Source organism: Podarcis bocagei, assembly GCF_964188305.1.
Source record: "Podarcis bocagei genome assembly, chromosome: 15".
Classification (NCBI taxonomy): domain Eukaryota; kingdom Metazoa; phylum Chordata; class Lepidosauria; order Squamata; family Lacertidae; genus Podarcis; species Podarcis bocagei.
The window spans coordinates 8,138,918-8,154,866 of record NC_138141.1 but is presented as its reverse complement, the minus strand read 5'-3'; the positions used below and the strand labels follow the sequence as shown (position 1 = coordinate 8,154,866).

General features: G+C 47.2%; 2 protein-coding genes across 2 annotated transcripts in view; both read right to left on the bottom strand.

Moving 5' to 3' along the window:
* The window catches only part of SLC18A1 (solute carrier family 18 member A1), a 90,034-nt gene extending 76,640 nt beyond the window's left edge, over positions 1-13,394 (bottom strand). Inside the window, exons 1-2 of the mRNA XM_081171703.1 lie at positions 12,612-13,394; positions 10,932-11,037 (exon numbers count right to left, since the gene is read on the bottom strand). The gene's annotated coding sequence lies outside the window, so the exon portion shown is untranslated. The remainder of the gene's footprint in view (positions 1-10,931; positions 11,038-12,611) is intronic.
* LOC308574125 (uncharacterized protein) overlaps positions 1-15,949 on the bottom strand; it is a 47,632-nt gene that overhangs the window by 31,237 nt on the left and 446 nt on the right. The window contains exons 2-5 of the mRNA XM_081171595.1: positions 3,870-3,946; positions 3,042-3,196; positions 560-690; positions 262-386 (exon numbers count right to left, since the gene is read on the bottom strand). Coding sequence (XP_081027721.1) covers positions 262-386; positions 560-690; positions 3,042-3,196; positions 3,870-3,942 — 484 coding nt within the window. The 5' untranslated portion in view covers positions 3,943-3,946. The remainder of the gene's footprint in view (positions 1-261; positions 387-559; positions 691-3,041; positions 3,197-3,869; positions 3,947-15,949) is intronic.

Here is a 15,949-nt window from a genome sequence, read left to right as displayed (position 1 = left end):
GGCTACTAAGTCTTGAAGCGTCAAGGGACCCCTTCCATGCCGACCCTGGGTGCTGGGGAGGTAAAACCCAGCCAGATGGGCAGGATATAAATACTACTACTACAATTACTACTACTACTACTATTAAAATTAGTGAGGGCTGCTGGGGTTGGCTTTCTCCATTCATCAGCAAAATGCAGTATTTCTATAGCCTCCCTCATTATGCCTCCTGCTGGTTGCTGAATGTCGAGGCTGAGAAGGAGACACCCTCTTTGCTCTTACCTTTCATGGGCATCTCACAGATGAAGGAGACGTTGGCACCGCAATCCCAGTCCCTCCACTGGCCAGCGTAGATGCCCACGAGCTGTGTGCAATGCTCCTTCTTGGGGTGGCCTTGGAGCCAGTTTCTGATAAAGCAGAAAGAGTTCAAGATCCAAAAGCAAACAACTTGCTTCTGATCTCTTAGCAAACCACTTTTATAGCTCCGTCGGCAGAGCAGGAGACTTGATCTTGGGGTTGTGGGTTGAAGCCCCACACTGGAGCCCTCTGCCATCAGAGCCACGCAACAAGGTTCTCTTACCTGTACCAGCTCTGCGATAATGGGGTCCCATCCACCCAGGCAAGCTGACTGCTTGCCTCTCGCCATGCTAACCCGATCCAGTAGTGCAAGGCGTTTTCCCGGGTGCTGTCTGAGAGTTCCGTCAGGAACATCTGTGCAAAGGCAGCATAATAAAATCACAGAATCATAACATTGTTGAGTTGGAAGGAACCCCAAGGGTCATCTAATCTAAACCCCTGCAATGCAGGAATCTTTTTGCCCAAGATTAAGAGTTTCATGCTCTCAGATTGTTCTTTGCTGAAAGAAAATTATATGAAGATGATGTATAGATGGTATATAACTCCAGTGCAGTTAGGTAAAATGTATAAAACCAGTTCAAATGTGTGTTGGAAGTGTAAGGAAAAGGAGGGGACATTTTATCATATGTGGTAGGATTGTAATGAAATTAAAAAGTTTTGGGAAATGATATACAATGAACTGAAGAAAATGTTCCATCTAACATTTGTTAAGAAACCTGAAGCATTTCTGTTAGGGATTGTAGGAAAAGACCTGCCAAGGAAGCTGAAAAATATCTTCATGTATGCAACAATGGCGGGGAGAGTCTTAATAGCACAAGGATGGAAGAATGAGGAAACCCCGACTAAAGAACTATGGCAAGAGAAACTGATGGACTATGCAGAATTGGCAAAATTGACACGTAAACTATGGGACAAGGATAACTGTGACTTTAATGATGAATGGAACCTTTTACAAAGTACTTAAAGAAACAACAAAGTGAACTGGCAGGTTTTGGCAGGTTTTGAATAAACACTCACAAACTTTTTATGGACAATAACCAGCCAGATAAATTAAGGATTTATACAGTTTTGTAATATGCAGAGAATAGTATTTGTAGAGAAACCAGAGACTGGAGCTGAGGGAAGTCAGGGGGGAGGGGAGGGTGGGTTATTTTATGGGGGGAGGGGGAATGGGGGGAATTAAGGATGATATGTATTAAGATAATATGTTTTGTTTAAATTTGTAATAAAAATATTTTTTTAAAAAAGAGTTTCATGCTCTACCGACTGAGCTGTCCTGCAGTGGGAGCAAAGGCAGGCAGCATAACTTTCGCCACTTTCCCAACAGTCTCTGCCAGGGACTTCTACAGGAAAGGGGCCATGGCTTGGTGTTAGGGCAATTGCTTTGCATGCAGAAGGCAGCATCTCTGGGTAGCGCTGGGGCAGCGTCCTTGCATGAAATCTTGGAGAGCTGCTGCCAGTCAGTGCAGACAATGCTCAGCTAGTTGCACTAGCTGTTTATGTTCCTGGGCTCAGGAAATGACCTAGCCGACCTGGGACTCAAGAGCCCTCACTGGGTGCAGAATAGAAAAGGGTTCTGGAAGCCGGCAGAAAGGGACTGAGAGAGATTTAAGAGCCTCGGACGTGAGGTTGCCAGGCTAATAATAGATTGACTAATGGACTATGGTTTGGGGATCGAAACCGGGGAAGGGAGGGTGGGGTTTGGAAATCCAAAGGGGGCTTGATCTTTTTTATTCTGTTTAATTTTGTGTTGCTATTAGTATAAGAATGGGGAATTCGTGGAAGGGAAATAGGGTCGACCTTAGAAAAAGTTTTCTATAAATGATTGAGGTATATAAGTTAAAAGTTGATATATAAATTGAATTAAATATAATAATGAATTAAGGTTAAAAATCTAATATAAATAAGTATAATAACAAATTAAGGTTAAGAAATTTGAGATAAGAACTTGTTGGATAAATATTTGGACTTGGAATACAAGAAGGGGAGGTGAGGGGAAGTCGCGGAAAAAAGTTATTGAAAATGGGACTGTAAATGATGAATTCTTTTTTTCTTTTTTTTCTTTTTGTTCTTTGTATTACTCGAAACTCTAATAAATATTACTTTAAAAAAGAAAATTGAAAAGGGTTCTGAACAGTGTTAGAAATTCGCCAGGTGCCGGGTGCATTTTGCAGAGATCTCTTGGTTCGCCTCCTCCTCAGTTAATCCCTACAACGACCCTGCGTGGTAGGTTAAGAGTCTGTGATTGACTCCAAGGTCACGCAGTGAGCTTCATGACTGGCTGAGTGGGGAGTTGAACCCTGATCTCCCAGGTCCTGGTTCAACTCTTCAACCACTACAGCACACTGGCTTCCTAAAGAAATTCTGCTTTGGGACCACTCTATCAATTAAGTTGGTCAATAAATAAAGGGAAAGCAAATTGTCACTTTGAGAAGGATCTGCAATATTTTCCTTGAAGCTTGAATTTTTCCCCCCTTCTGGATTGTTTGATTGGATGTTTTAGTGGGTTGTCAACCACTTTGAGATTTTTCCTTTAAAAGATAAAGCAGAAATGAAACACGGCACCTAGAGCACCTGGCCATTGCCATACCTGGGTCAGATCTGGATTCTATGCCAGGCAGTCAACCTCAAGTGAGGTTTCCCTCGCTTCCTCCCTCCCAAACTAAAGCATTCCCAGCCTGCAGCTTGCAAAATCCGCTTCTTACCTGCTTGTGGTAATCCTTAATGACAACCAGGTCTGCCTTTTGGTCCCTGCAGAAGACTCTGGCTTCACTCCAGGACAGAACAAGAGAGCCAGCTGGGATGTAAAGGCAAAGCTCATTCCTGTACAGGATCCATCTTGGGGGGCACAACCCCAGCACTGTGTGGAAAGGAAAGGTGGCATCAGTAAAATGTTAGCTTCTTGTTGCTAACTTTCAAAACAGTAGCTTCTTGTTCCCACCTCTCAAAGCTGGGGATTTGGACAAAGGAGGGAAGGGGCATGTCAGATGGTGTTCCTGGGCACTAGAAATGCTTTTGGGTTGGGCCTGCTTGCTGGTCTGGGAACCACAGAATCATAGAATAGGAAGGGACCCAGGGGTCATCTAGCCCGACCCCCTCCAATGCAGGAAACTCCACTCAAACATCCATGACAGATGGCCATCCAATCTCTGCTTTAAAACCTCAGTTGAGCAAAAAAGAACAATAACTCCAACTTCCTGCATTGCAGAGGGTTGGACTAGATGACCCTTGGGGTCCCTTCCAAATATATGATTCTCTTATTCTAAGGAGAACTGCTCTTGCTGGTTACAGACAGCCTTTATCTCCTTTGCCTTGCCAGCCTAACTGTTTTGGAAGGGTTGACTCTGACACCTAGGACTTTTGCACGCACACACACACACACACACACCCCTCATAATTTTATCCACAGATAAAATGACTCAGAATTTGCTCAGTTGCGTCCATAAGAAGAAGAAAGAAAAGCCAGGGGACTTGAAATAAATATTGTGATCTTCCCACTTTTTATCTCTTGTCTTCCTCCAGGAACTTCCTACCAGAACTGGCGAAGAGCAACCCCAACACGACTCGGACTACCTTCGGATGCATCCTTAGAGCCGCTGACCCCATCACCCTAAAATCGAAATTACATCACAGTTAGTCTTTCTCTGGGATAGGAGATCTCCATCCCCTGCCAGGACATGTTCCCAACCTTGTCAAGGAACAGACTGCATACTGGTCTTCCTCATGCCTTCAATGCAATGCTACCAATTCATGTGGTAATGTAGCAACTTTTCTGGTCTCTGTACCCAGCACTGTTCAAAATTCCCCAGGTGAAAAAGGCGAAAGATTTATACAATCTGAGGAGAAGCCAGAGTATATTTAAGAACTATCTTAAGAAACATTGTAAAATTAATGAGTGTTAAAATGATGCGGCTTTAGAAATTAAGTGGATTACAGCTGTAAAGATTAAGTTAAAAGAAAAGAAAGGTTAACAATTAGATAAAATTAAGGGTGAGGATTTGCTGAACTAAATATTTGAAATTGGAATGCAGAAAGGGGAGGTATGAGGAGGTTGGTGAAGTAAGTTTTAAGAAAACAAGGATTTGAAATTATATGTGTTTTGGTTTTTTTCTTGTTTGTGTTTGTTTGTATTGTTGTGTTTGATTATATAATTTGTGAAACTTTAATAAATATCTTATATTTTAAAAAAAATTCCCCAGGTGAGTTTTGCAATGGGCAGAGGTCCAATTGTGACCACGTGGAGATCTCTGGGCAGCAGGCTGGCAACTGACATCTCCATCTCGCTGGCCCCTCCAGCTTTCTTAAGGATGTAAGCAGAAGAGCTTATTTATTGCATTTTTATCCTACTTTTTCCTCCAAGGAATACATGGTTCACCCCCCACCATAAAAAAATCAAATAATCCAGAATAAAAGAAATTCAAGCTTCAAAGGAAGTATTTCAGATCCTTCTCAAAGTTACACTTGGCTTTCCCCATATATATTGACTGACTTAATTTATAGAGCTGCCCTGTAGCAGAAAGACTCTAGGAGTGGTTAATTACAAAATGGCCTCTGTGCTCTCACAAAACACACACACACACCAGGATGGTTGAGGAGCAGTTGAGGGGTCTGAAATAGGCAACCTTTCCTATGTGTGTGTAAGAGAGAGTGGCAACGCCCACAGCATCGCACACCCACCCAAAAATCCCGCTTGCTTTGGGGCGCTGCCTAGCAACTGATAACTCTAGGCAGGCTTGGTTTAAAGGTTCCAGCCACTAGGCCGAAACACAGCCTGCCTTTTGTTACTAGTTGTTGCTGCTGGTCATAGATCATAGAATGGTCTAGTTCTGATGAGATGAAGAGTCTCGTGGTCTACTGGTGATGATCAGTGCTGGGGGGAATCAAGGCATTAGGAAATAAATTTTGACTCAAAAACAATAACTACTGGGGGGGGACCACACACACACCAAAAACACCCATAGTCGGACAGGTGAAAAAATGGATGAGGCAAAAGCAGCACCTCCCTTGGTCAAGAAGAGAGCAGAATGGTGGCCCTTTGGCAGAATGACCATGTTTTTGCGGCAGACCTCAACAGATTTGTTCAACATCATCTGGTTAGGATGGGGAGACAGCTGCCCCTGTTGAATTTCTGCCTGCCAGTGCAGGAATCGTTTGCCCAATATGGGGCTTGAATCCACAACTCCGGGATTAAGAGTTTCATGCTCTTACCAACTGAGCTTTCCCATTGTCCTACCTGGGGATGCAGGAATTTTTTGACCAACGTGGGTTTGAACCCACAACCCTGAGATGAAGCACCTTGTGCTTTACTGACAGAGCTATCACACCTATTTAGCTCTCTGAAGCAGTATGATTCTGATGCTGAAATTTTTTCCAGTTGCTTTTGCTTCATGAAAGCTCAGTCAGTAGAACATGAGACTATTAATCTCAGGGTGGTGGGACTAGATGACTATTAATCTCATGGCAGGGGGTTGGACTAGATGACACTTGCGGTCCCTTCCAGCCATACGATTCTATGATTCTAACGCTGCAATCCTAAGGCTCATATAAGACAAGAGCACCTCACCTAATTGACCGACACAATACTTTGGGGCATTACCATGAATGAATGGTTCTTTTATGTGCTGACAGTGAGATGTCTGAAGAAGGGGAAATGTACCAGGCCGAAAAATCAGTGAACAATGGCTGCATTGACTTGACTGTATGTGTTGAAATCCTGTTTGCGTCAAGAGGAGCAGGAACGACGGAAGCTGCTTTAAGTGACCCTGGAGCAGCAGGCTTTGATGTGTTGACTTTATATCAAAAGATTTATATCGAAAGATGGCCCCTTTCCAAGACTAGCCTGAAAAGTGAGAACAATCTGTCATTTCTCAACCTGAGATAGCTCAGTTGGTGGAGCATGAAACTCTTCTTCTGTGGGTCGTGGGTTCGAGCCCCGCATTAGGGGACAGATTCATGACTTGTGGGGAGTTGGATTAGATTATCCTTGGGCTCTACAGTTCCATGATTCTAAGCTTAACGCTGAAACAAGCTCATATCCAGTGTTATTCCATGGACTAAGTAGACCACTGTTTCAGCTCCGTTGGTTAGAGCGAGGAGCTGGTAATGCCAAGGTTTGATCCTGTATTGGCAACCTGCATATTCTGCATTGCAGGGAGTTGAACTAGATGACCCTTGGGAGGAGGGGGGGGCAGGAGACAGACATGCGCTCCCCACCCCCAGTCTTCCAGAAAACATAGAGAAATGAAAAGATCAGAGGAGAGATTGGTTGCGTACAGACGCAGTCTATGATAGCTTGGAAAAAACCCCAGAGAGGAAGGGAAGACAGGGACCTTCAGTCCTCACAACTGGCTCACCTCACAACTGGCTCATTCTCTTACTGAGAAGAGTTGCTGGCATCACTAGGACTGTGTAGTTCTAGTTTCTTTGAATGAAGAGTTAACTTCACTGAGACTGGTGTTTTTTATTACAGACCTACACCTGACTCAGGCTCCTGACATGCAAACAGGACAGCAGCAAGGCATGCAATGTCCTAGAGACTATGATACCCATCTCTACACGTAGTCATGAAATGACTCAGCAAGTCATACACTTGACCTCCCAGGTATCACAATGGTAACCCAGTGCCACATGGCTCCCTTATCTCAGATCATCCAGACATGGGGGATTGGTCTCAAGACATGAGACCATTTAATTTTAACCCATAGTTCACAATGTCCATCAGCTCAAACCCACCCCTGACAGAGAACCCCATATGCAGGAAGATGACAACATCTTCCTGTGGCCCAGGAAAAGTGACCTTTAGAGCCAAAAAGGAGAGGCCTAAAGACTATAGGTCTGGCACAACAGCACACCCCACTCTAAGGATGGGTGAATCCCTAGATGTCACCCTCCGAACCTCTCAGGGAGGTGGGACATAGAGAAGGGCCTCAGATGACAAGCACAGGGTCTGGGATGGTTTGTATGGGGAGAGTTGTTTCTTTAAGGCACTGGGGTCCTGAGCTGTGTAAGACTTTATAGGTCAACACCAGTAAGTGACACCTGTCAGTCCAGTCAGCTTCTGTGTACATTAAACAGGCAGGAGGTGCCATCCTATCCATTGCTACAGGTGGCAAAATGTTTTGGGCCAGCCACGCATGTACTCATCCACCAGAAAGGACCCACACAGAAATGCCACCTCTCACATCCCTGGACTTAGGGGGTAGTATTCAGCTATGTTTCACTTGACCCACTGAAATTAATGGACCTACAGTAACAGTCATTTTCATTTATTTCAATGACAATACTCAGAGTAAAACTTAGTTGAAAACCATCCAGGGTGCTGCGCATTACTAGCTAAGTTGCACATAATAAAACACTCGAAGGTACAGTGTTTTTAAAAACTGCTCCAATTATAGTAGGTTGCTTGTTTTTTCCCCAGAGGCTTATCATCCAGTTGTGATTGGTATCTAATCCAATATCTGAGTAATAAAGGCTGCAGTGGCAGATAACTGTTACAGGTTACGGCTCTTGTTATGGTTCATGCAGACAATTTTTCCAGACCAGAATAAATGTTGCTATTTGTTTATTCCTTCAGAAGAGTAGAGACTTGGGTCTTTTTGCCACAATTTATTATGCAATACATATTTGTTTATCATCTGTTACACTGTGGGTACATCTCTTTCTCCACCGCACTGCAGGATATTGCATTTTCACTGTGGGGATATTGTATTTTCAAAACTCTCAGAAAGTAATATTTCTATCTGCCATTGTGAAGGGCTGGGGTGGGGGGTTAAGGAAAAGCAGGCAGGCTCACTTGCAAAATAAGGGTGTACAAAAAGCATTGTATTGTTTGGTAGGGTATAGAAGCTGGATTTCTCTCCTTGAGACAGGTTTGCACTGTGTGCGTACCCAACAACATTGGGGGGGGGGGAGAGAGAACCAAATCACTCTTTGCATCATTAAGGGTTTTTTTCTGTATGCCCTGTTTAGGAAAGTTTTCAATGTTTAATGCTGCATTGTGTTTTTAATAATCAGTTGGGAGCCATCCAGAGTGGCTGGGGAAACCCAGCCAGATGGGTGGGGTATAAATTTATTATTATTATTATTATTATTATTATTATTATTATTATTATTATTATTTGGTGGATATGGTTACATCAATATTATGAGCCAATATTTATGTTACCATATCTATGACTACAAAATTATACTGTGTGTTTTGTTCTTATGCTGGGGTTTTTTACATTGCTGCTAAAAATGGTAATAAATAAAGTGTGGGACTTCCTGGCACACATGCCCTTTGACATGGAAGCTCTTCAAATAAATCTATACCGCCTTAATAACATTCACAAACAGAACATGCAGCTCAAGCTAGAATTGGGTGTGCCCTTTAATGTCATGTGTCAAAGCACTTGCCAAAGCAGTCAGAAACTATATTGGGGTCAATAGCACATATCACAAAACCTGTTTCTTCAAATTCTTCACCCTGTTCCCAAGCAGTGAGGGAATTTCACTCAATATTCTCCAGGGAGTATCGCATGTGAAGGGCATATCTTTAGCAAACAATATTGGGGCCAATAGGACACATTCCTACTCTCTGCTGCGTGGATGGGGTATCGGTGTGGCCAGGGTCCAGAACGATGGGAGTTGTAGTCCAACAACATCAGGTGAGTCACATGTTCCCCATCCCTTTTGTACGAGATTCAGAACCTTTCCATGGTTGCAGTTGAAACTGGAGGAGAGCAAAAAAACCAAACACATTTTTCCAAAATCTTCACCCTGTTCCCAAGCAGGTTGTTGTTGTTGTAGTAGTAGTAGTAGTAGTAGTAGTAGTAGTAGTAGTAGTAGTAGCAGCAGCAGCAGCAGCAATATCATTTATATCCCAACCATCTGGGAAGCTTTTAATGTTTAATAGGTTATTGTATTTTAGTGTTTTGTTGGAAGCTGCCCAGAGTGGCTGGGGCAACCCAGCCAGATGGGTGGGGTATAAATAAATTATTATTATTATTATTATTATTATTATTATTATTATTATTATTAGGAATTGCACTCAATGTTCTCCAGAGGAGACAAAGATTCTTGCATGGGAAGGGCTCCTCTTTAGCAAATGTAGTACACTGCAGAGTGGAATTCACTCTGGTCAGTGACTGAAACAAATTGATGGAGTCACTGATTGATTGATTGATTGATTGATTCAGCAGAGTGGAGCTAGCACACTGCACATGCTCAGGAGCACTGCCAAGCTCTATGATAATATATGATATGTATATATCATATTCAGGTCCAGGGTTTAGATCCCAGGCGCTCCCCGTGGAGCTCTGGCTGAAAACAGATGCCCCCCTTCTCCCCTCCCGCCTCCGCTCAGCACCCTGGCCAGCTCCTTCTCCCTCCCGCTACTTCCGGGTTCTCCCCGCCGGCTCGCGGGAGGGGCGGGGCCGGAGAAGGAGGGAGGGAGGGAGGGAGGGCCGAGCCCGGCGAGCAGCGCCTATATGAGCGCCTGCGCAGTAGCGCTGCGGGCCATTCGAGGGACGGTGAACGGAGTCGTGTCCGAGCTCAGTGAGTAGCGGCGCCGGGAGGCAGGTGGGGAGAAGGGAGGGGGAACCGGTGCCTTCCGGCTATGATCTCGTAAAGAGATGTGTGCATTTATGGCGTTTTTAATTGCACATTAGTATCCAATTATTGTGAATAATAAGGTAATGGTAAAGGAGCCCTGGACGGATTAAGTCCAGTTAAAGGCGACCATGGGGTGCGGCGCTCATCTCACTTCAGGCGATTGCATTTTTTTACCAAAAGAAGTTGTATTGATTTCGAGAAGGAAGGAAGGAAGGGGCTGTTGCAGAAAACTCAGCTTTCTTGCCACCCCCGGCCCCTTAAAATAAAACTTTCTCATTGTGGGTTGGGGGGTAAGGGGCTTGGCTTGAACTGCTTCTATGTCCCTTCCCAAGATTAGCAGAATAGCAAGGGGAAGTCGTAAGCATTTTCTTAATTTACAGACGGGGTACAGGTTGCAGAATTTTAGTTACCATACACAGATTTTATTTTTTTTCAAGTGGGACAGTAAGAACCCAACCTTGACTCTTGAAGGGCAGACCAGTCAAGAAAGGTTGTCCACAAATGTACAGATTTCGTATGGTGCTGCCATTGTTCCTTTCTGGGCTTCCAGCCTTCGAAATACAGTGGTACCTCAGGTTAAGTACTTAATTCGTTCCCGAGGTCCGTTCTTAACCTGAAACTGTTCTTAACCTGAAGCACCACTTTAGCTAAAGGGGCTCCTGCTGCCGCCGCGCCGCCGGAGCACGATTTCTGTTCTTATCATGAAGCAAAGTTCTTAACCTGAGGTACTATTTCTGAGTTAGCGGAGTCTGTAACCTGAAGCGTATGTAACCCGAGGTACCGCTGTAGAACCAAACATTTCTTTCTGTCCTCGGCAGGATCCAGCTGTGCAGAATCTCAACAGCTAGCCGGCAACTGTGGCAGCCCTAAGCCACCTCCCTCTCCATCCGGCTGCGCAGAGTGACGATTGGTTGGCCTTTCTTACGAAGCCCTTTCTCAACCCCCATCAAAGCTGTAGAGTGTTGATTGGCAGGCCTTTGTGGCAGTCAGCAAACCACACATACCTTCTTGCGCAGAGCACTGTTTCGACTTCTTCCCAGACATCCAGTTTATTTCTCTTTAAAAAGGCGCTGAACACAGGAAGTTGCCTCCCTCTACTGGTCCGTCTAGCTCAGTACAGTGGTGCCCCGCAAGACGAAATTAATTCGTTCCGCAATTTTTGTCGTCTAGCGAATTTTTCGTCTTGCGAAGCACGGTTTCCCATAGGAATGCATTGAAAATCAATTAATGCGTTCCTAGGGAAACCGCTTGCCAGGCTGGCGGTGCGGAGAAGGGCTTTTCTCCGCACCGCAAGCCTTCAGGACAGGTACGGGAACAGAGGGGAAGGCGCGCAGCGCTTTCCCTCTGTTCCCGGGGCTTGCGTGGGAGGAGGGTTTTTCCTCCCCACCGCCAACATTCAGAACAGCATTCTGAATGTTGGCGGTGGGAAGGAAAACCCTTCTCCCACCCCAAGTCTTCAGGACAGCCATCCGAAGGCTGGCGCGGGGAGAAGGTCTCTCCGCCCCCCCCCACGCCAGGCTTCGGTGCATCCTTCAGAGGCTGCTGCCATAGTCACGCGTCACTTCTCCAGCTGGGAGAGGGTCGCGGGGGGCTGGTTTAGCCCCGCGCGCGCTCTCCCGGCTGGAGAGGTGACGGGCGCCTATGGAGGCTCCTGCCATAGGCGCGCGTCACTTCTCCAGCTGGGAGAGGGTCGCGGGGGGCTGGTTTAGCCCCGCGCGCGCTCTCCTGGCTGGAGAGGTGACGGGCGCCTATGGAGGTTCCTATGGAGCTGTTCCTGGAACAGCTTTCCGAAGTGGGGCGGCTGGGGCAGGTGACCCCGCCCCCCGCCCCACTTCGGAACAGCTGCAAAAGACGTCAGGGGGAAGCGGGGAAGCGAAGCGCTTCGCTTCCCGCTTCCCCCGGACCTCTTCTGAAGCAAGGGGATGGGGGGAGATAGCGATCTCCCCCCAGCCCCTTGCTTCAGAAGAGGTCCGGGGGAAGCGGGGAAGCGAAGCGCTTCGCTTCCCCGCTTCCCCCAACGTCTTTTGCAGCAAGGGGCTGCAGGGAGATCGCTATCTCCCCCCAGCCCCTTGCTTCAGAAGAGGTCGGGGGGAAGCGGGGAAGCGAAGCGCTTCGCTTCCCCGCTTCATCCGACGTCTTTTGCAGCAAGGGGCTGCAGGGAGATCGCTATCTCCCCCCAGCCCCTTGCTTCAGAAGAGGTCGGGGGGAAGCGGGGAAGCGAAGCGCTTCGCTTCCCCGCTTCATCCGACGTCTTTTGCAGCAAGGGGCTGCAGGGAGATCGCTATCTCCCCCCAGCCCCTTGCTTCAGAAGAGGTCGGGGGGAAGCGGGGAAGCGAAGCGCTTCGCTTCCCCGCTTCATCCGACGTCTTTTGCAGCAAGGGGCTGCAGGGAGATCGCTATCTCCCCCCAGCCCCTTGCTTCAGAAGAGGTCGGGGGGAAGCGGGGAAGCGAAGCGCTTCGCTTCCCCGCTTCCCCCGGACCTCTTCTGAAGCAAGGGGCTGCAGGGAGATCGCTATCTCCCCGCAGCCCCTTGCTTCAAAAGAGAAGACCCGCTGTCCCCGGGGCAAGCTTCGTTTTGCGAAGCAAGCCCATAGGGGAATTCGTCTTGCGAGGCAAATCGCGGACGAAAAAACCTTTCGTCTAGCGAGTTTTTTGTCTTGCGAGGCGTTCGTCTTGCGGGGCACTACTGTATTATGAGCTCTCCCGGGTTTCAGGCCAGGAATCTTTCTCACAGCCCTGCCTGGAGATGCCAGTGAAGGTTGAACCTGGGACATCCTGCAGGCAAAGCAGAGGCTATTCCACTGAGAGGCCTTCCAATGGAATGAACCTTAACTGGATAGACATACTGTATACCTGAAGCTTGGGGTGGGGGTAGATCAAAAGCAAGTTCAAAAACCAGCACTTCATTCAGGGCCTGGCACATGCTCCAAAGGAAAAATAAAGGTTGGAGGATCAGAGAATTGGAATGGGCCCAAAGGACAATCTAGTCCAACCCTCTGCAGTGCAGAGACTGCAGGGTGAAAACACACTGGCTCTCCTTTTAATGGCTGCATTCTCTGTTTTGTGTCTGCAGAGCAATTATTATTCTGCTCACTAAATTATTGACTATGGCCAGTGAATACCCACTCTGCATAACTGTTCAACACACACACAAAACATAAATTCTGTTCTTGGGTCCATGAGATGCAGCAGTGACACAGCCCTTGCTTGCTTCCCACGTGGGATGTACCTGCACACCTTTTTACAAGTGGGCTTTTATTTTTAGGTTTTCCTTATCCACATTTACCTTTTGCCCCACTCTTTCCAGGCACTGATCTGTGCTTTAACACACCGTGTCTGAGCATGGTTTCTGCTTTGTTTTGACCTGAGCTTTCCCCACAAAACCCCGCTCTTTAAATCTGGATCAGAGCAAATGTCAATTCAGTTTTTACTCAGATTGCTGTTTGCTTTACGATTGAGCTTTAAAGAGCGAGTTTTTGAAGAGAAAGCTCCCGAGCAAAAAAAGGGAGGGGGCATGGAGCTTTAAATCACAGACCGTTCCTGGAAAGAGTGGGGCAAAAGGTCGTGTGTATAAGCCCTTATATTGCACAGATGGACTTCGGAAAGTAAGGAACTGAAGTGCCTTCTGAACTGTGACTGTCTGGAAAGAGAAATGTTTGTGTGTTAGTGGCTGCCAGCTAATGTAGCCAAACCAGTGCAACAGGGCGACTGCCTTCGTACAGGGCTGCCTGCCAAACCCTACTGTCTGCTGTCCACATTTGTTTCTGACTCACCTCTAGTCGTCACACCCAACTTGCTGCAACTTTAAGTCTCTGTTTCCCCAAGGATAGCTCGGGGAGTGCCTGACGCTTCCTAATGTCGGCATTCAAAGTTTCTGAAACTTCAGGGAGAATGCCGGAATATGGCGAACTGAAGTTTTTCATCCAGAAGGCTCAGAGTCGGGTGACTGGAGGTGGGATGACGATGAGTGGTCTGAGGGAGAAGAGGGAGAAGACTGGAAGGAGGAGGGGTTGGAAGCTGAAGGGTTAACAGGGCTTAGTAAGCAGGAAGAGAGCAGTCTAGAATCAGAGGCTGGAGAGGACGCAGGCCAAGATGCATGGCGAGGCAGACTGCTGAAGAAGCCAGGGAATTTCCCCTTCCTGCTGGGACCAGCTCCACACCCCACACCCTGAAGAGGTCAGAGAAGAGGGGCTGTGTGCAAGCAGTTTGTGACTGCTTGGGAAAGACCCTGGAGAGGAGGAGCCTTAGGAAGTTCTGGGAAGGCAAGGACCCCCTCGCAACTGCTTTGTTGGAGCAAGACCTACTGGGAAGAGTTGCTGGGACCACTAGGCCTGTGCCGTTTCGGTTTCTCGAATAAGGAGTTAACTTCACTGACACCGTGCTTTTCTTTGATAGCTGACCTAATGCTTGACTCTAGCTCCTGACAGCTACTGCTTTTAAAACGGCAACCCTAAGAACACCACCTGTCCCACGGCATGTGCTGGAGTGGTGTCAAGGTCAAATTGCAGCAGCTGCAGGTGGTGTGAAGCAGAGATGGGAACCTGCAAAGGAGTTTGTAGCCATGACCTGACAGTTGCATGCAGCTGAAGGACTAAGCAGGAGGCAGAAACGGAGCGGGTGAGATAGGCGTCCGGAAGGCAGATGGCAGGGACTGGAAACCTGGAAGGGTAGCTTTTCGCCACAAGGGTGCCCCTAGTTTGAATGGTGAGGCCAAATTTAGCTTGCTTTGCCTGAAAGGAAGTGAGGTGGCATCTTATCCTACCCTGCTGCATTCTGACCGCAGCAGATGGCTCAGACAGAGGAAGTGCTGTGGGGCCTGGGAGTAATACACAGCAGGAAGTGAAGCAGGACTGGCAATCTGGGCCACAGTGTCCCTGTCCTGGTTTCAGCTGCTATATACAAGACTTCTGCTGCACGGATGCTGTTGGCTGGCCTACTGACAGCACCTCTGAGCATGTGCAGAGCAAAGTGGACCGTGTTTTATTACTTTAAAACTTATCACATGGGAACACCCCTTCCTCAATAAATTGACAATTAATTTTAGGGAAATAGCAAGAATGCACCACTTTTCCTGGCTCTGGGAAACATGGGAGCCTGTCGTTTCCCAGGGTCAGATTATTTCCCCATGTAGCTCAGCATTGCTTACTCTGCCTGGCAGTGACGTTTCTCAGTAGGAAGCAAATTTCCTTTTGCATCACCAGCTTTAGACGCACCTCTTTTTTAGCAACCAGTGAATAAAGTGAACTTCCACCCCAAGCAGTAGAATTCTAGGCAACTGTGCAGCAGACAGGTGGGAATGTGTGCGGAAGAGTAAGATTCCGTCTCTGGTTACCCATTTGGGGGGGGAGCAGCCTTGCGTGGGCCCAGCTGCAGGCTGAAAGGGGTCAGCAGCTTTCCAACCTCCAGAATGAAAAGGCAGTCATTTTGAAGTCACCATGGGAGGCATCCAGTAGACACCGCTGTCTCTACCACCAGACTAGGCACAGCATCGACCCACATCCCCATCTAAGGAGCTGAATTGGCACCACATACATGCCTGCCACATCCATCCTCTCCGCTCTATGTTTGTTCAGACCCTAAAGCTCTCCTAAGTGCAACAGAAACTTGTGCAGAGGTGTGTGCTGGCTCAGGCCTCGCTGTATCCTTCCTGTCATGAGAAGCCAGCCCACCCAACCAGCCATCTCCGAGTCACATATTTGGGTGTGCCACAGGATTGGTTGCTGGTCTCTGTGTTTGAACCCTACCTTTTGCTATAGGCTTGCAGTTATTGGGCAAGTCACCCTTCCTCAGGGGCTTATGTGGCATCATCTCAGAACACTTGCTGCGCCACGCAAAGAGGACAAGTGCCAAGGAAGTTTCTTAAACTGAAGAGAATCAGGTCTCAGACGAAGGAGTCGGCCCAGCAGCTGATAGCTTTATAGCTTGGGTAGGCAAACTAAGGCTCGGGGGCTGAATCCAGCCCAATTGCCTTCTAAATCTGGCCTACGGATGGTCCGGGAATCTGTGTCCTTTTACATGAGTA